Source organism: Chanodichthys erythropterus, chromosome 17, assembly GCF_024489055.1.
Source record: "Chanodichthys erythropterus isolate Z2021 chromosome 17, ASM2448905v1, whole genome shotgun sequence".
Taxonomy (NCBI): Eukaryota; Metazoa; Chordata; class Actinopteri; order Cypriniformes; family Xenocyprididae; genus Chanodichthys; species Chanodichthys erythropterus.
The window spans coordinates 3,197,703-3,217,500 of record NC_090237.1 but is presented as its reverse complement, the minus strand read 5'-3'; the positions used below and the strand labels follow the sequence as shown (position 1 = coordinate 3,217,500).

The window sequence follows — 19,798 nt, the reverse complement described above, 5'->3', positions numbered from 1 at the left end:
GTGTAAAACCACGGAAAAATCCTTCATATAATGAGATGAGTCATCTCTGACACTGCAGCCTACATTCCGACGGGTTTACGCTCAGAAAACAACGAGAGATGCCTCGACACACGGCGTCGGCTGCCAGCTGTTGAGCATGACGGGAGACCCGTGGCAGCGCGGGCAGACGTCTCGTGAGACTCATTAGGTCAGATGATCACTCTGCATGGCCCTATTACAGCAGGAAAATATGTGGCCGATTTACAAGGCCAGGTGCATCCTGAAAAAACACGGCTCTTTCGTGGCATTCCTGTATTTTAGGATCATAACGCTCCCATAGACACGGCTAAACAAACTCAAGAACACCTGGAGAAGGTCAAACACATTCCACGACCTCTGAATCAGCACATCTAAACATCTGCGTGAGTTTGTTTACCTGAATGGCGAGCGCTCGGAACACTACGGCTCGCAAATACTGCATCGGGTCTTCAGGGCCTTCCCATTTATTCTGCCAACTCAACGGACACTGAGAGAGACAGAGTGAGTGAGCTTTGGTAATTTAGCACTGTATTGCTTAATAAAACTGTAAGTGATGCTGAAGTGGACATTTCTGATCTACAGATGCAAATAGATGAAATGCAATACAATAAACATTTAAAAGTGTGTTTTGATAGTTTATTTCCACGCTTTATGAAAAGACCAATAACCCAAAATAACCTTAATTAAATAACGAACACTAAAATAATATGTAAGAGACAGGGATTCGGTGCACTTCCTTCACTCTTACCTCTTGGTTCAGGAGTGCAGTGGCCAGCTTGTGTACGTCAGCAGTCATGAGGGACGTGCCTCGGATGACTTTACTGAGCGAGGCCAGCGAATGGTGAATGCTCTGGACCAATCGTATGCCATTAAACTGCTCCAGCTGGATGAATGAGAGAACGGGAGAGTCGGCGCCCTCGCTGGGCAGAGCCACCTTCTGATGGATCAATGAGGAACCCTGAGACAAGACAGAAAGAATCGATGCAAGAGCCAATCAGAGAGCGGCAGGAATCAATAACCAATCAGAACCTAGACTCAGCCCAGACGGACACGCCCACAGAACGTTTAATGCATATTGCAAACAATACGGCTGGTGGAAATTGTCTGTCGTAGTCTGATTGGCTTTTCACAATTTCCAGGTGTGAGGCTGCGCTGGTTTATATCTGTGTGTGCTGGGAAATAATATTGTGTGGAGTTGAGTTCCCAGGAAACTACAACATTTTGAGTGGCACTCTGACTGTTTTATGATTCTGTCACAATAGGCTGTTATTTTAAGTCTTGAAAAACAAAAAGAAAAGCAGAAAACAGAAAACCAAAAGAAAAGTGCTGTTATTCATTTCACATGCAACATTAAAACACTGTAAATGAGACAGAAAAAAAAGCATAATAGGACCCTATGAAATCTGTTTTATTTTCTCCCAAATTCCATTTAATTTTTTTCCAAATTCCGTTTTTTTCCATTTTAATTTTTATGGATTACATTTATTTATTTTTTTTCGTTTTAATTTTTTGTACTCCATTTTAATGGTTAAATTAAATTTTAGTAATCAAAAAGCATGCCTAATTAATAGTAAACTTATACAATTAAACATTCAATTTATTTAAAGTTTAACAAAAATTACATGTTTTTTTAAGGACCTATTATTTTTTTCTCAGATTCGGTTTTATTTTGACCTAATTCTGTTTTCTGTTTTAAAATTTCTGGATTTCATTTTAATGGTTTAATTAAATTTTAATAATCATAAAGTGAATTCATAAAAACAACAAAATTGAAATGAAATTTCTATGAAATTGTTTTTGTTTTTTCAGAAATTTTGTGGTTTTTTTGTGTATTTTAATTTTTCTGGCAATGAAATGAAGGCATAAAACATTAATTTAATCTATCTTTTAATCATATGATGTTAAACAAACGTTTTTGTCAAACAAAATGCTTTACTGTTAAAATTAAAACTTTTAACACTAGAAGTCCCAGAGATTTGTAACCCTCCTTTAGCCAAGTGGATGCTAACTGGCTAGTCTTTTGGCTATCATTAGCATCAATTCATGTGTAAATATGGTCATTACCTGAGCAATCTGCAGGGGGGTTGGGGGTGTGTGTGTGTGAATGGTTGCTGGTGGCTTGTATGTATGTGTGGGGGAGGGAGGGCTGCTAAAAGCAGAGAACTTGATTGACCATGGGCCGGTTTCAGAAAGGAGGCACTGCAAAAAATGCTGTTCTTACTTAGAATTTTTGTCTTGTTTTTAGTCAAAATATTCTTAAATCAAGAAGCATTTTCTTGACAAGTACAAATTATTTTCTTGTTTTCAGGAAAAATAAATCAAAATTGAGTACTTTTTTCCTTAAAACAAGCAAAATAATCTGCCAATGGGGTAAGCAAAATAATCTTAGTCCAAACTGAAAACAAGATTATATCGCTTATTCTTGGTTTGAAATAAGATTATTTTGCTTACCCCATTGGCAGATTATTTTGCTTGTTTTAAGGAAAGACTTACTTAATTTTGACTTATTTTTCCTGAAAACAAGAAAATAATTTTTACTTGTCAAGAAAATGCATCTTGATTTAAGAACTTTAAGATATTTTGACTAGAAACAAGACAAAAAAATCTAAGTAAGAACAGCATTTTTTGCAGTGGGTTAAGGGAAAACTCTGAGTATGTTAACCCTGAAATGAGGGAGTGCAAGTGATGTTTAAAAAGTTAACTCACTCATTCACACTGCAAAAATGCTTTTCATACTAAGTATTTTTTTATCCTATTTCAAGTAAATTTAAAAAAAAAAAATCTTAAATCAAGATGGATTTTCTATATGAGAAAATTATATATGATATTTAGTCTTGTTTCCTGGGGGGATCTAAATTAAGTGCATTTTACTTAAGTAAAATGATCAATATCTGCCAGTGTGGTAATAAAAATAATCTTAATGCAAACGGAAAGTGTTGGAGTGTCTACCCAGGTGAAAAAAAGTGCAGTAAAATACACTTTATTTTAGTACACTTTTACACTTCCATAATGTACAGTGCTCTATTTCCGTGCACTTATTTTGTACTTAATATACTAAAAGCTCTTCTTTAGTACTTCTTAAGATAATCTTAAGAACATCTAAGTGTACTCAACTGTGCTATTTTGAGACGCATGAATTTGAACTAAAATGTGCTTTTAACATACTATCTCTGTATAGAAAAATGTATTTAGTTACCACTTGTAGTACACTTGAACCCATCTTTCAAACACTTTTAAAAATGGACTTATGATGTATTTCAAATATAAGATTAATATATAATGAATATATACAAAATGTATTTATAATATATTGCCAGGCAGTGCCAGGATTGTGAGTGATTGCTGGAATGTACTCACTCACTTTTTAATATTATTTGTAAATATGTGTACAAATGGTTGGTTTCTTTATTTTATTTTGTACTATTTTTATCAATAGATCTCAGCAACAAAGGAAAAAAAAAACATGTGTGTTGATTTCTCCCTAAGATGGCAAAGTGAAACACAAGTTTCCTTGACGTGGCTCAGCATGGCCCCACATTGTTTACATAACAAAAGCAACTGTTCACAGCTGATTAAGGATATTAGCCTAAAGCCTTCCAGCCCATCGGCTGTCCTGCGGGTTTTATAGGTAGAAAAGCCAAATGGCTGCTCTCTGGGACTTCTAGTGTTAATATTGTGATTATTCCTTTAAAAATCAAGTTTTAATAATAATGTATTATTAAATTCTATTGTACAACAAAAATATATTTCTGTCACTATTTCTTCAAGTTAAACCGAACTTTTATTTTGACGGGTTGCAGTGAAGACCATTGAGTTTCTGTGTGTTTATGATATGATGATTAAACAGTAAAATGCTCATGAAGTGACTCTCAGACCGGCTCTGGAGATGTTTATACATTTTCTGCATATAATAATTAATATATGAAATAACATGTTAAAAAGCTGATAAAATACCTGATTGAGACGCTTCCACAGGTTGAGTACGGGTGAGAGTGCGTTAGACCAGATCTCTCTGTCGAATTTGGAGCCGGCTGCTACAGACCTGCTCAGAATCCTCAACTGAGAGATCACCTGCAAACACACACACACACATGAGTTGATCTCAACGTACACTATCCTCCTCCTCTCTGTGATTGTGGCAAACTGCAGTGAAGGGGTGGGCGACTCTTACACATGATAAATTGGTCTCATTACAAGAGCTAAACACACACAGGCAGTCTCTACAGCAGTGTGTGTGTGTGTGTGGATCAGTCTAAACCTGACAGTGACAAATAGGAGTGCAGTGTAACCGTCTGAACACACAAAGAGAATGTGCGTGTGAAGTCAAGAAAGAGCGACAGTGAGCTGAATGGGAGTGATTTGCGTATTTCATTCAGTATAAAGCAGGATATTCATTCAGCTACACAGAACACCTTAGCAACTGCATAGCCAGAGCTCCAGACTGCGACTTTTTTTAAAAATTAAAAAATGATGAAAAACTAATGCTTCGTGGCAAACAAATTTTTATATATACAAAAAAAAAGACATGAAATTACCACTATAACCAGTAGATGGCAGTAGATTGTCTTATTAGCCGTTTCCACTCTCCGATAAATGGAAAAGTAGGAAAAATCATAAAGTCTCATGAAAAACAAAAACTTTTCTTCATATTGTGACTGAATTACAAAGAAAGCAAGTTAAGAGCGCTCATTTTATAATCACTGAAGCTGTCAGTCAGTTCAGTATGGTACATTTAATAAGAGTAGAATATTTACATTTTTCCACATAAAAATTCGTTTTTGCATGTTACTGTTGTCAATAAAAGTTTTTTAAATAATTTTAGATATAATTTTATCTGCGTCTCAATTCATGCTCAGTGCTTACTTTCAAATTTTTGGCTTTGGTTCTGTCGGAATGAAATGCAGCAACTTTTACTTTTTGTATGCAAATACATCCAAGAAAGACAACCAATCATAATTCAGCATACGAATATAAAATGATGTCATTGTTGCTGTCACATGGTAATACTGCAAGTCGACGGGAGAATTAAAGTTTTCACTCTTGTCAAAAATATCCCCACAAATACAGGAAAAACTACCTGAGAACATCTGGAGAGATTCTATCTAGATAAAAATTTTCATAAATTATGTAAAGAAAATCTAAAAATGTGAGAAAAAAATTAAAAAGTCACTGAGATGTCCTCAGAAATACTGTGAGACAACCCTGCGTGTGTGGATGTACTTTGTCTGTCAGTGCATTATGATCTCCACCCCACAGGAAAGAACCACACACACACACACACACACACACACACACACACACACACACACACACACACACACCTTTGATGTTCAGGAATTTCCTGCTCAGCACAATGTTCTCAAAACACCTCTGATTCCTCATGACCTCTACAGAAGCACACACACACACACACCTGTGAACTGATGATTCTCTGTGAAGAGCGCTCGATGTTTGCAGGCAGGCCGAAGAAACTGGGTCTGTCGTCTTCAGGAAGAGCGTCCACCACCGCACGATAATCCTGCACACATAAGCGGGGTGACTTTAATCCAATCATGCAAAGGATTATTTGTAGAATCAGTCCAAAAAGCATGCACAATTACAAGATCTGCACACACAGTATTCAAACTGGGATGCGGTTCACTGACCGCTATGCTGCAGGAGTTGGGCAGGTGTATCTGAGCCGGGAAAGCGTGTGTTTTCTTGACACGAGAGTGTGTGTGAGACTGCATGAGGAGTTGAGCGTTAAAGAACTGCTGTAGGTACGAGCGAAGGATCCGCAGGTCACACACGTTATCGATGCGTCCGCCGTAGATGGCGTTTTCCAGGAGACCGTGCACGAATTCCCACTGAAACACCTTCCCACCTGAAATACACAAACACACGAGGAAAATCATACAGTGAGACAAGAGAACCGAAACAGGCCACATGTGCAAAGATAAAAACATAAACACACACACCTTCAAACAGACGGTCAATGATCTCAAAGCCGGCTCTCAGGTCTGACAGAGAGAACTCGTAGAACTTCGTCCAACCCTGAGCGACACAAACGCATCATCATCATCATCATCAGTTGAAAACAACTTCATATATTCAGCCTGTGCAACAGAAACTCACAATTGAAAAGTCTCTGAATCATGATTGAATATGGAGTCATGTTTCAAAAGCTAGACATGAATTTCCACAGACAAAGTGATTAATCTTTTCTTTGGCTCTAAATTGTTCCCAGACTTTTCACAACAGGCATCATTTATTCTAAGCATAAATGTAAGAAAGAAACCCTTTTTAAATGTCTGCCATCTGATAATGTAAAAGCTACTGACGTCAAAGTACTGGTACTTCGGTATCAAGCATAATGTTATGCCTGATCGGTGTATCCACAGTATATAAATATATATATTTAAATAGTCTGTACGCTTAATAGTCTACATATAAACATAAAATAGTAGTTTCGTTTGGCTGTGGAGCAAGAAACATATTTTCCTTCATACAACCCGTTTAAGAGACACTATCAGCCCAATGAATTGCTTTTCTCCTACACAGCTTATTAGATCCTGCCCACTTTAGGAGAGAGAGACCGATGGACTGAGCGAGACACATTATGAAAGAGAAAGGCAAAAGCATCAACTAATTAAATGGAGCTCTTCAAAGGCCTGGCGTGCAGTAGTTTAATTCAGAGTCTGAATTAATTACCCAAACAGATCCAAGAGCTCCTGTTTGAATTCCAGCGATTGTTTGAAGAAGAACTGCACATATGTACACTACTGGTCAAATGTTTGGAAATTTATTTTTATATATATATATATATATATATATGAAGAAGTCTCTTTTTCTCCCCAAAAAATACCACAAAAATACAATAAAAACAGTTACATATTATTACAATTTAAAATATCTGAATATATGCTGAACTGTAATTTATTCCTGTGATTTTCAGCATCATTACTCCAGTCTTCAGTGTCACATGATCCTTCAGAAATCATTCTTATATGATGATTTGCTGCTCAAGAAACATTTTTGATTATTATCAATGTTAAAAACAGTTAAGCTGCTTCATACTTTTGTGGAAACTGGCTTCTGAAAATTCAGCTTTGATCATAGGAATAAATGACCTTTTAAAATATAATCATATAGAAAACGGTTATTAATTTCACAATATTATTGTTTTTACTGTATTTTCGATCAAATAAATGCAGCCCTGGTGAGCAGAAGAGGCTTTTTTTCAAAAACATAAATCATTCTAAACTTTTGACCGGTAGTGTGTATATGTGGTCTGCAGTCATGTGACAGTGTACCTGAGGAATATAGTTGCGTCTCTCCTGACACACCGCGTGGAACCAGGCCAGGCAGAAGAGAGACTGAGCTCGAGTCAGATGACCACCTTTACTGATCTGCTCTGCGCTCCAGGATTCATATGTCCTCTTCAGGTTCTTCTTAAGCCCTGGAGGAGCCTGAACACACACGCACACACACACACACACACACACACACACACACACACACACACACACATACCTACTTAACTACAATGTGAGGACGTATGACTGGATACCCTACCTTTAGGGACTACCCTTTCTGAAGGGTCTAGAGACTAAAGAAAGACATCACTGCGCTTCTGGAGAAGCCCTTATTACAGATATCACTTGATTTTATCAATAAAACACTTCCTTAAAGACCTGACACTTTACCTTCACATTGGGGACAGTATTTTATATGTCCAATTTGGGGACATACACAAACTCTGATCTAGTCATCCTTTGAGGACTGTGGAGATACACAGACTCTGGTTAAGGTACACTTTCAGGACTTTGTTGTAACTTGTAATTTTGTAAGTTATTTATCCTAAGAAGACACAGAAGTGTAATATTACAATTCAAAGTTTCAATACTGGGTACTGGAATCAAGCTAGAGCAGAGAAACTAGTGTGAGAGACTAAACTGGGCTTTTTAACTTCTTCAAGATCACTGAAAATGGGTAGCATACATTTTCATTTGATTTGCAGCTTGAGATCGAGTGCCTTTGGATTGCTCAGTTGGGAAATGACAATTAACATTCAGAAATATTATTGATTCGACTGTATTGACTATCAGAGAACAAAAGATGAACTGAATTAAGCTAATTAATGACATTATTGTCTTCTGCAGAACTGTTTTACAACTCAAATATAAGTCATGTCACTTGTTACAATTTGCAACAGTTATTTTAAGGTGTTTTGAAGTTAACTGTATAGTATAACACACTTTAGAAATAAAGTTGTCTTGACTTCAAGGCAGAGAACACTTCCCTGACCACTGCCTGCATCCCTCTAGTTTATTTAGTATTGACTGCAAATAATCATTACCCCAAAAACATCTTAAGATGTTTTCCTCACCAGAGTCATCTCTGGCTACTCACTGGGGCCTTAAGACATTAGGCATGTTTTCTGCAAAATGTAATAATAGTCAAAAAACTATATGAATAAAAAAAGTGACACACACACTCCGATAAAATGACTCTTTGAGGACTCTAGTGATACACACACTCCGATAAAATGACTCTTTGGGGACTCTAGTGATACACACACTCCGATAAAATGACTCTTTGAGGACTCTATTGATACACAAAATCTGATAAAATGACTCTTTGGGGACTCTAGTGATACACAAAATCCGATAAAATGACTCTTTGGGGACTCTAGTCATACACAAAATCCGATAAAATGACTCTTTGGGGACTCTAGTCATACACAAAATCCGATAAAATGACTCTTTGGGGACTCTAGTCATACACAAAATCTGATAAAATGACTCTTTGGGGACTCTAGTCATACACAAAATCCGATAAAATGACTCTTTGGGGACTCTAGTCATACACAAAATCCGATAAAATGACTCTTTGGGGACTCTAGTCATACACAAAATCCGATAAAATGACTCTTTGGGGACTCTAGTCATACACAAAATCCGATAAAATGACTCTTTGGGGACTTTAGTGATACACACACTCCGATAAAATGACTCTTTGAGGACTCTAGTGAGACAAACTGATTAAATGAGTCTTTAATATTAACAATATCAACACATTGTGGAGAATAACAGAAATTCAAAAAGATTAGAAAAAAAAACAATTTACAAAGGACAACAATGCAAATGCAAAACTGGCACTAACTTGGAGGCTTCCGTACTTCCTCCATTCATCCGTCTTTAAATTCTCTCTAACTTCCTCCTTTACCTTCACCCTCCTCCTTCCCTTTACATTCACTCGCTCTTTTCATCCCCTTTAAATTCGCTCCTCCCTCTTTTCATCCCCTTTACATTCGCTCCTCCCTCTTTTCCACAACCTTTACATTCACTCCCTCTTTTCATCCCCTTTACATTCGCTCCTCCCTCTTTTCACAACCTTTACATTCGCTCCTCCCTCTTTTCATCCCCTTTACATTCGCTCCTCCCTCTTTTCCACAACCTTTACATTCACTCCCTCTTTTCATCCCCTTTACATTCGCTCCTCCCTCTTTTCCACAACCTTTACATTCGCTCCTCCCTCTTTTCATCCCCTTTACATTCGCTCCTCCCTCTTTTCCACAACCTTTACATTCGCTCCTCCCTCTTTTCACAACCTTTACATTCGCTCCTCCCTCTTTTCATCCCCTTTACATTCGCTCCTCCCTCTTTTCCACAACCTTTACATTCACTCCCTCTTTTCATCCTTTACATTCGCTCCTCCCTCTTTTCACAACCTTTACATTCGCTCCTCCCTCTTTTCATCCCCTTTACATTCGCTCCTCCCTCTTTTCCACAACCTTTACATTCGCTCCTCCCTCTTTTCATCCCCTTTACATTCGCTCCTCCCTTTTCCACAACCTTTACATTCGCTCCTCCCTCTTTTCATCCCCTTTACATTCGCTCCTCCCTCTTTTCCACAACCTTTACATTCGCTCCTCCCTCTTTTCACAACCTTTACATTCGCTCCTCCCTCTTTTCATCCCCTTTACATTCGCTCCTCCCTTTTCCACAACCTTTACATTCGCTCCTCCCTCTTTTCACAACCTTTACATTCGCTCCTCCCTCTTTTCATCCCCTTTACATTCGCTCCTCCCTCTTTTCCACAACCTTTACATTCACTCCCTCTTTTCATCCTTTACATTCGCTCCTCCCTCTTTTCACAACCTTTACATTCGCTCCTCCCTCTTTTCATCCCCTTTACATTCGCTCCTCCCTCTTTTCCACAACCTTTACATTCGCTCCTCCCTCTTTTCACAACCTTTACATTCACTCCTCCCTCTTTTCATCCCCTTTACATTCGCTCCTCCCTCTTTTCACAACCTTTACATTCACTCCTCCCTCTTTTCATCCCCTTTACATTCGCTCCTCCCTCTTTTCACCTTTACATTCGCTCCTCCCTCTTTTCACCTTTACATTCGCTCCTCCCTCTTTTCACCTTTACATTCGCTCCTCCCCCTTATCCCCTTTACCTCAACAATGAAAAAGGAACATTGAAAATAGGGCTGGGCGATATATCGTATGCGATTGTCACGTGCATTTTGTCAGTAAAGCCGGTTCCCTGATTACCGCTAAATCGCCATCACCTGCTTTCAAATGGAGCGCCATTTAATAGACAGAGCCGTAGATCACTGACAAGCTACGCAATATCGCCTTCATTATCGAAGGCGATTCATCTGCAATAATGAACGCGATATTGCGTAGCTTGTCAGTGATCTACGGCTCTGCCTATTAAATGCCGCTCCATTTGAAAGCAGGTGATGGCGATTTAGTGGTAATCAGGGAACCGGCTTTACTGACGAAATGCGCGTGAGAATCGCATACGATATATCGCCCAGCCCTAATTGAAAATGAACTATTCTTTCTTCATTAGCGTTCTTATACTCTGTCTTTCTTGATGTAAAATATATTTATAAGAGCTAATATGGGATTATTTTACTTGGGATAAATGGTACAGATTAAAGAAAAGTATTTTTGATTAGTTTATGCAACATCGCAGTACAGTCTTCTGCTAACAACTTTAATGTACAGCACCTTCAATGAGCTGGTCACTAGTTGAGCCACTCTCTTCACACAAATAAGTCAAATAATACTTTTAACACTTTCCACATCATATTATATTTTTACAGTATTATTATATATTTTATATATATATATATATATATATATATATATATATATATATATATATATATATAAAATATATAATAATACTGTAAAAAAAAAAAAAATATATATATATATATATATATATATATATATATATATATATATATATATATATATATTTTTATTTTATTTTTTTTGTTTTTTTTTTTTTTACAGTAAAGAAGTTATAAAAGGCACTGAAGTGTTTTTGTGTTTGTGCCTCCTCACAAACCACCCTTTCTTTTAAGAGTCGTGATCCTGTTCCGCACATAATTTTTCACACCAGTCCATGTTCGCTGCTTCAAAGCTTCTGGCTCTGCGTGAATGCATCTTTCACAGTCTTGCTTACCAGGAACTTTGCATGTCTTGATGAACTCCATCATGTGTCTCTCTACTGCTTTTACCTCATTGTCCTCCCATTTCTTTTTTGGAGCATTTGAAGAACCTATGGAATAATTAAAAATGTAATTCTCATAACTAAATCAGTGAGTATGACCAAATCATACATATGTCCTAATGTGTAGATTTTTCTGAATTTTGAAAAGCCTTTGGATGGCTATTGCTGCTTGGAGCTAATTTATGGTTATTTGATGATTATTGTGTGTGTAGTTTAGAGATTTTTCTTACCTTGATCCTCTTGTGAAACAGATTGATCAGATTGAACAGGTGGATCAGTCTCTGCTGGTGCTGTTGTCTGAGATACGTCACTGTAATCCTCCTCATCACTTGACATGGAATCACCTTGAGCCTCAAGTTGCTCTAAACAATTGATAAAAAAATCAACAGTTTATTGATTATACTTAGCATCTGTAACATATGATAATGTACAGTTTTTGCAAATATATACAGCACAGACACACACAGACCGTTCAAGTATACTCATACCATTTGGGTCAATTTCAATGTTGTCAAGTTTCTTTCCTTTGAAGTCAGACAGTGTTCCTTTCTCCATGGCCATTAGGACTTTACTCATTTTTGCCAACTGCAGTGTCCCCTCTGGTAACCGGTAATACGGTGACGGTGATGAGGTCATCACAGAGGTGGACACAGCACAGGGTGGTGATGAAGAGGATGCATCAGTTGTGGACGTGACTAAGGATGACTGTAACAGTTTGAAAATATAATTTGAATAAAAACAAGGTCTACAAGCAAAAGAACTAAGGAAACTATTAATTAATATTAAAATAATTATCTGTTAATGGACTGAGGTGTTGATCACAGAGTATTGTGATGATGTTGACATATTACTCACCAAACAATCTTTTTGTGATAGCTGTTTAGCAATCGTATTGCATTCATTTTCAATTTCTGCCCTGTTAAAACGTTCATAGCAATCTTCATGATGTTTTCTTAATTTTGCCAGTCTTGATTGAAACCGCTTCTGTGGATATATAAAGAAGTATTTAGCATAAAGGGTTAGTTCACCCAAAAATGAAAATATTGTCAATAATTACTCACCCTCATGTCGTTCCACACCCGTAAGACCTTTGTTCATCTTCAGAACACAAATTAAGATATTTTAGATTAAATCCGATGGCTCAGTGAGGCCTGCATCCAAAGCAATAACATTTCCTCTTTCAAGATCCATTAATGTACTAAAAAACATATTTATATCAGTTCATGTGAGTTCAGTAGTTCTACTTTAATATTATAAAGCAACGAGAATACTTTTTGTGCGCCAAACAAACAAAATAACGACTTCGACAATATAGTGATGGGCCGATTTCAAAACACTGCTTCGGAGCTTCACAAATCAAATCAGTGACTCGGCTCTCCTATCAAACGGCTATACTGTTGAAATCATATGACTTTGGCGCTCCGAGTCACTGATTCAATAGGTTGTTTGCAATCACGTGGTTCTGGTGAAGCGCAAAATTCCGGTGGAGGGCAAGCAGTGAAAATTAGAATGGAAAAGATGGAGAAAAGTCCTTTCTGTGCTGGTTTAGAAAGGTTTAAACAGAAAATCACAACATATGTTGGCGATCCTTGTGTTATGAAGAGGAGAGACTTTTCCACTGAATTGAAAGACTTGATTGCCATCGAGGAGGCAGATATAGAGAATGTGAAGCTGCCGTCACGCCGCGTTCAGTTCTAGTCTGGTTTGTTTATATCGCGCTGCCTTTCTGCTAGTGAAGTCAAGTGCAGTATTTTAATTTTTGATTGTGAAAAATGTCGCCATTGTTGGTCATTTATGCTGAATCGAGAATTGTAATAGGAACTCACAGTATCATTCGGGGAAAAAAAAAATGGACGGTAATACAATTTTCGCCTTGGTTGAGAAGGTGAGGAAAGACGACTTTTAGCAAATGTAATAATGTCACTAAATAAACCCACTGCCTTTCACTTAAAAAAAAAAAAAAAAAAAAAAACATACTTTTGAGTTTTGTATTTGGTTTTTGTGCAATAATTAATTAACATTATGTTTGCGAGTATGATCACTCGCTTGTGAATGATTGTAACTTGCACACAGCCACTTCAAAACTGTTCACAAGCTTCTATGGGTTTGATTTTGGTCATTTGTTGAAATAAATACAAAAATAGAGCGTGTCGGTGTCCGTCCCCTGATCGTGACCCTCCGATTCTCCTTATGGGGAAATATGGGGAAAGTGAATATTTACAAAAATAACATTAAAACTAGTTACATTTACACGCTTCCAACAAAGAAATGCATCGTCTTCTGTCAGCTTGTTAAATATTTATTTTATTTGGACATTTTCTACCATACGACGGCTGAAAGCAGCAGCGCGTGACACTATTCTCGTGGTAACCAGATCAACATTGTAAACAATTCTACAAAACTGAAGGGAAAACACCCAATTATAATTAAATAGGATAAAATATCTTCTCCTCCCTGCAAACGATAGCATGTAGAATGTTAATATTTAACCGAGTCAAAAACAAAAGGTAAGTATCCATATTAATTTCAGTATCAGCAGATGCAAAACGCTATAAAAAGGCGACAACTTTTAACGTTAAAAAATGAAAAGTTATAAAAAACGGTATAAGTTATGTAAACGATATAAACACCTTCTGGGTTCTCGATTTTAACGATTTGAGCAACTATAAACAATGCAAAACCTTTTGAGTTTTTGATAGGATTCCTATATAGAAACATCACTCCCTGCCCTCCAGACTCATTCGCGCTGCTGCTGTGACGTCATGTGCAAACAACCCATTCATAAAGCTCCAAAGCAGTGTTTTGAAATCGGCCCATCACTATATTGTTGAAAAGTCGTTATTTTGTTTTTTTGGTGCACAAAAATATTCTCGTCACTTTATAATATTAGGGTTGAATCACTGTACTCACATGAACTGATTTAAATATGTTTTTAGTACCTTTATGGTTCTTGAGAGAGGAAATGTCATTGCTTTGAATAGAGGCCTCACTGAGCCATCGGATTTAATAAAAAATATCTTAATTTGTGTTCTGAAGATGAATGAAGGTCTTACAGGTGTGGAACGACATGAGGGTGAGTAATTAATGACATTATTTGAACTAACCTTTTAAACAAACATAAAATGTACATTAACAATATTGAAAATAAAATTGTGACAATAACTAGGTAACTAGCAGAGGTGGGTAGTAAGGCGCTACATTTACATTCCATAACTTTTGGTGCTTGAGCGGTTAATAAACAGAACTGCATGTGTCTAAAGAACATTGTAGCTGGAGCTACTTCTCTCTGTTTATGTCTATGACGAGTCACACAGATACTGTGCTTCTCCGCAGTGGTTCCTTCCAGACCGGGAAGGAACCAATTTAACTTTTTACATTTCTGACAGAATATTATTTTGTACCATTTGGAGCGTTTACACAAAGTGTGCTGGATGAAGTGGACACGCACCTACAATCAACTAAAAACAAACCTTCTAATGCATCCCATGGTCTGCCAGCGATAAAGATCTTTTCTAGTTGAACACCTGTGCATCAGCTGTTAGTAGTTGCCTGTGTTGAATAGGGTGTTCAGTATTTTGGGGGCGGAGCAATGAAGGGAGGGGTGTGGTTGTTTGGGTGTCGATTTCAAATATCAACAGTTTTTCCCAGAAATCATCTAATAGTTGCTGCATTATGAGATAGTTACCGTTTTTCTTGATGTTCTTGCTTTGCCTGACTGCTTATGTGGACCACTGCTGTTCACCTCATCCAATCCAGGTGAAGAAACAGGAGCAGCACAATGGGGCTGGATGCCAGAAAAGGAACCAGTGAATATAAAAATCAGAAATGTTTGTATAGAACAGAAAAACTAGTAATTACTCTAGCTGTCCTACAGTAACTTTATCTATCACTCCTTTCCTTCTGTTAACACCCAGACACACTACTCACAAAAGAGTCAATAATATAGAATAATGATACAGATGTTTTAAAGTGGACTTACCGATCTCTGCGGACCCAAACTGATGGATGGCTTTTTATCAGAGGATTCAGTTGATGCTTGATTCAAAGGCTTGAGAAATATGAGACCACAATCACATGGTAACTAATCAGATAGTAAAAGATTATCCTGAATTACTGATCAATCTTTCTATCATTTTCTTGATAGTACCTTGACTCGCCATGGCCAATCTGAGTATCCGTGATTGAAAGTGATTTCTTCCCCTGGTAGAATGTCTCGCACAGCAAAGAGACACAGGTGAGGTTTCCTGCTCACTTCAAGGGTTCTCATTTTGCAAGTAGGATTTCTGTGTTCGTCATTTACAAGTCTTCCCAAGGAACCGTCTTCTTTAGATGCATCTATGCTATAAAGACATAAAATTATTACTCAATACTTGTAATCTTATATATGCTAGACATGTAGAGTTATTTTTAAGTGGAAACCCACCGCTCTGCATAAGTTGTATGTCTCGTTTTTTAATCTACCTGATTCAGATCATCAGCTGATCATCAGGACACAGCTCTATGAACTCAACCGAGTGTGTCAGGTTAAGGAGACAAACAGAATCTGCAGAGAGGAGGGTCTGAGAACCACGGATCTATCGGATAGTGTATGGCAACATCCTCTCAGCAGACAAATGCATCTAACATTCACCATTTTGTTCTCTTTTGGGAATACGGTTAAAAACGAATATTGATGACTCAAAGAAACTGCACTCAGCAGCCTTCAAGTCAGTTCATGGTTAATTTTAAGTATTAAGGGTGTGTTCACACTTGGCATGTTTGTTTAGATTAAAACGAACCCTGGTGCCATTGCTCTTTTATGGCACTTTCTCACTGTGCGGTACGACTCAACTCGGCTCGGTTTGTTCTTCCACTGCAGTTAGTACCGCTTCAAAGTGATTGGGATTATAGTCTGATCATTACAGTTGTGCTGCCACCTCGTCTACTGACCACGATAGAGGCATTTCTTTTTTCAAGTTGCATGTGATGGTCATTTAAAACAAGTCAATTAAAAAACACGAGACAGCAAACCCGCTAGAATTAAATCTTGCAGGTTTGCGATACAATCTAGTGTCTCTACTACATCAATCCAACAGGTCTGTACTCACCACCAATTTCTGCCACGCCACTGAAACTCAAACAGGAACGCGTTCTCGGCCTCAGTGTAGTGTTCAGCTCGGTAAAGACTCTCTTCTGAACTCAGAAGTTCACCTCTGTATTCAAGAACAAAATCACCTCTGAAAAAAGCTCTAGTGGTGAAAACTCCACGCCCTGAAGAGGAGAAATGCATTAGATTCAGCAGTTTATTAAAAGTCAACTATCATTTTGATCATTACTTAAAGTTCTCTGCCATATGATGTACATTATATGTAAAAGGGAAATTACTGAATGAAAATAGTCAATAGCCAGGCAAATTTCTAAGTATGCTGTGCTTTTTATACATTACATTATACTTTAAAGTCTTAAAATTATATAGTTAAAATTTTTATACTCTTTCATACATAAGCAATATTATCTTGGCTTTATATAGTTTAGAATAGAGTGCTGCAGCGATGACGTATTTTTGCAGGTGATCCGGTAGTTCACACACCCCTGGTTCCCTCAACTAAAACCCTATATGTTGTTTTAACTGGCTTTTGTATTGCTGCAGAAACTAAGCTTAAGTTTGCCTATTAAATACACCACAGTTGCAAAACTTCATCGTCCTCATGATTAAGCTTCAAGAAATCATCTAGAACATGTTTTTGTTATATTATTTTTAAAAGAAAATTCTGTGTTTAACATGCATCTCTTCTGGATAGTTTGTCTTTGTGGTGTATGGATGTTTATGGATGGTTTTTGGCTTTAGATAAAGAGTTTTTTTGTTGTTGTTGATAAATGTGCCTCCAGGAACTGTAAAACTTTAAAAATCCATCTCCCTGTTTAATAAGTATAATGTTTTGCATTCTTATAATGCATGTTTGAATGGTTGTGTACAGTGTACATCCCTAAATCTACCTCTAAACACAACGAGGCTGTGAAAGTGACTAGTGAGTAGATGACTTTATCTGTTCAGGTGATGATTTTTAATGTCCCAGACAAACCTCTGTCTCCCATTTAGACACTTGTTAGCAACTGCCTTTAAAGTAAAAGCTTTTTTTTTTTTTTTTTTAAATCACAAGAGGGTATTACTGATGTATATTGTGTCTTAGAAAAAAAAAAGTGAAAAAGCAGCCCTTACTTCAGGAATTTAACCAAAACCCAATAATAAAAAAAAAAAATTTAAAAAAAACATTGATCATGTACATGATCATGCACAACGATATACTGATAGCTCCAAAAAAAATAATCACCTTATTGAAGGTCTAACGGGTATGGAACGGCATGAGGGTGAGTAATAAATGACATTATTTGAACTAACCCTATTATAAAAATGATCCATTGTCCTGGTTTACATACAAACCAATAACCACCTAAAAGTTCAGTTCACCCAAAAATGAAATTCTGTCATTTATTATTCTCCCTCATGTCGTTTCACACCCGTAAGACCTTCATTCATCTTCAGAACACAAATTAAGATATTTTTGATCAAATTCAATGGCTCAGTGAGGCCTGCATTGAGAGCAAAATCATTTCCTTTTTCAGTGTTCAGAAAGCTACTAAAGACATATTTAAAACAGATCATGTGACTACAGCAGTTCAATACTTTTTGTGTGCCCAAAATCACCCATCACTAGATATTATTGAATAAAGTGGTTATTTTGTTTTTCTGTGCACAAAAAAATATTCTCATCACTTCATAACATTAAGGTTGAACCACTGTAGTCACATGACTGTTTTAAATATGTCTTTAGTTTTTTTAGAGGTCTCACCGAGCCATCAGATTTTATCAAAAATATCTTAATTTGTGTTCTGAAGATGAATGAAGGTCTTACAGGTGTGGAACAACATGAGGGTGAGTAATTAATAACAGAAACTTCGATTTTGAGTGAACTAACCCTTTAAACTACAAGACTTTATTTGTAAAGCAGGTTATTCTGCATTAATGACATCAAGACCAAACCATTCGTGTATATGGTTAGTCATAAATACTTGCCTTTATATTTGCTGATGAACTGCTCTTGAAGCCCAGGCTTATCAGCTCTACGGGTCATGTGATCCTCTGCATCCTGCAGAGGTGTTTTACGCCTTTTGCTTTTCAGCATTATTTCTGGAAAAAAAGAAATAAAAAGAAATATAAGGTGAATGGATTAAATAAGCATTTTAAAAATCTTTTTGATCTTACTGGAATTGTTCACCCAAAAATGTACATAATTATTGTACTAATCCTGTACTAAAATTGTACAAACCTGTGTTGTGTTTTTCTGTGGAACACTAAAGTTTATCTTTAAATGTAATACAGAGCTCTATGCAATGACAGCACATGTGACCAGTCTGAAACAGGCATTTAGATTAAAAATAACATCAATATCATTGATGCCAAAAACCATTGTGACCAGATGATTGATGTCAATCCATATTCATATTAATTTAAAAGCTACAGATTTTCAGTCAGTAACCTGATAGATTCATATGGACTATTTTGTCTGCTTTGGAGCTTGACACACAGAATAAAAAATACTATAAAGTGTCTATGTACTGTCATTGTGCAAAAAAGCTCTGTGAAGATAAATAAAAAAACATGGATACTTTTGTGTTCCACTAAAAAAAAAAAGTGTAAATAATGTATTACATAAAATTAAAAATGACATCAAATAATAAAAAATGAAAATTAATTATTTCAAATTACAATACATACTGTTGACATTTTACAAAAAATGAGAAAAACAGGCTACCACTGATTAAATCGTAGAATCTAAAGAGATATTATATGAAATATAACAAAATTATATTTGCTGATCAATGCCTACAAATAAGCAATAAACTGTTTTTTTCCTTATTGCAAAAAAAATCAAATGAGAATCAAACTCAAATACAATCGAGAAATAAAACATTAACAGAAAATAATTTAACCACTAAAGTAAACATACATCTTACTAACTTTCATATTTCACAGTGTATTTTAGTTATCATGCATTTTCGGGACAACACTTGATCTCACCTCTCCAGCGTCCATTGATGGGGGTTGTCGTCTTTTTCGCGTCAAGCAATGCCATGTGATTGCATTTCCCGGGAAAACACATCCACAGCTGACGTGCGTGCATGACGTAGTTACGTATTTGGATTTCACGTTGAAATTGTGACTACATTTATTTGACCTAATAAATATTTTGGCAAACACCTAGATCTTTGTTTGATTTAT

General features: G+C 36.7%; 2 protein-coding genes across 4 annotated transcripts in view; both read right to left on the bottom strand.

Moving 5' to 3' along the window:
- The window catches only part of dync2h1 (dynein cytoplasmic 2 heavy chain 1), a 119,479-nt gene that overhangs the window by 9,140 nt on the left and 90,541 nt on the right, over window positions 1-19,798 (bottom strand). For 2 of the 3 annotated variants that reach the window (XM_067365099.1, XM_067365100.1), the window contains exons 80-86: window positions 7,311-7,466; window positions 5,976-6,051; window positions 5,664-5,881; window positions 5,432-5,536; window positions 3,973-4,089; window positions 767-976; window positions 416-505 (exon numbers count right to left, since the gene is read on the bottom strand). In XM_067365099.1, the coding sequence (XP_067221200.1) occupies window positions 416-505; window positions 767-976; window positions 3,973-4,089; window positions 5,432-5,536; window positions 5,664-5,881; window positions 5,976-6,051; window positions 7,311-7,466 (972 nt within the window). Of the gene's footprint in view, window positions 1-415; window positions 506-766; window positions 977-3,972; window positions 4,090-5,431; window positions 5,537-5,663; window positions 5,882-5,975; window positions 6,052-7,310; window positions 7,467-19,798 lie in introns of those variants that run through there. The other variant, XM_067365101.1, reaches the window with a different exon arrangement.
- On the bottom strand, window positions 11,366-17,303 carry LOC137005332 (uncharacterized). Its single transcript, XM_067366177.1, has 8 exons — window positions 16,626-17,303; window positions 15,686-15,878; window positions 15,518-15,586; window positions 15,224-15,322; window positions 12,394-12,522; window positions 12,027-12,243; window positions 11,769-11,900; window positions 11,366-11,586 (listed from the first exon to the last, which is right to left on the bottom strand). Exons 1-8 carry the CDS (start codon window positions 16,805-16,807, stop codon window positions 11,366-11,368), a joined length of 1,242 nt encoding a protein of 413 aa, XP_067222278.1. The 5' UTR covers window positions 16,808-17,303.

Excerpts from the sequence above, each read along its gene's own strand:
- LOC137005332 (XM_067366177.1), bottom strand. The coding sequence starts at position 16,807 with ATGCATTTCTCCTCTTCAGGGCGTGGAGTTTTCACCACTAGAGCTTTT. Across the intron at positions 15,879-16,625 it reads TGGCGTGGCAGAAATTGGTG|CATAGATGCATCTAAAGAAG; the intron begins GTGAGTACAGAC and ends ATGTCTTTATAG. Across the intron at positions 12,523-15,223 it reads CAAGAACATCAAGAAAAACG|AAGCGGTTTCAATCAAGACT; the intron begins GTAACTATCTCA and ends ATATATCCACAG.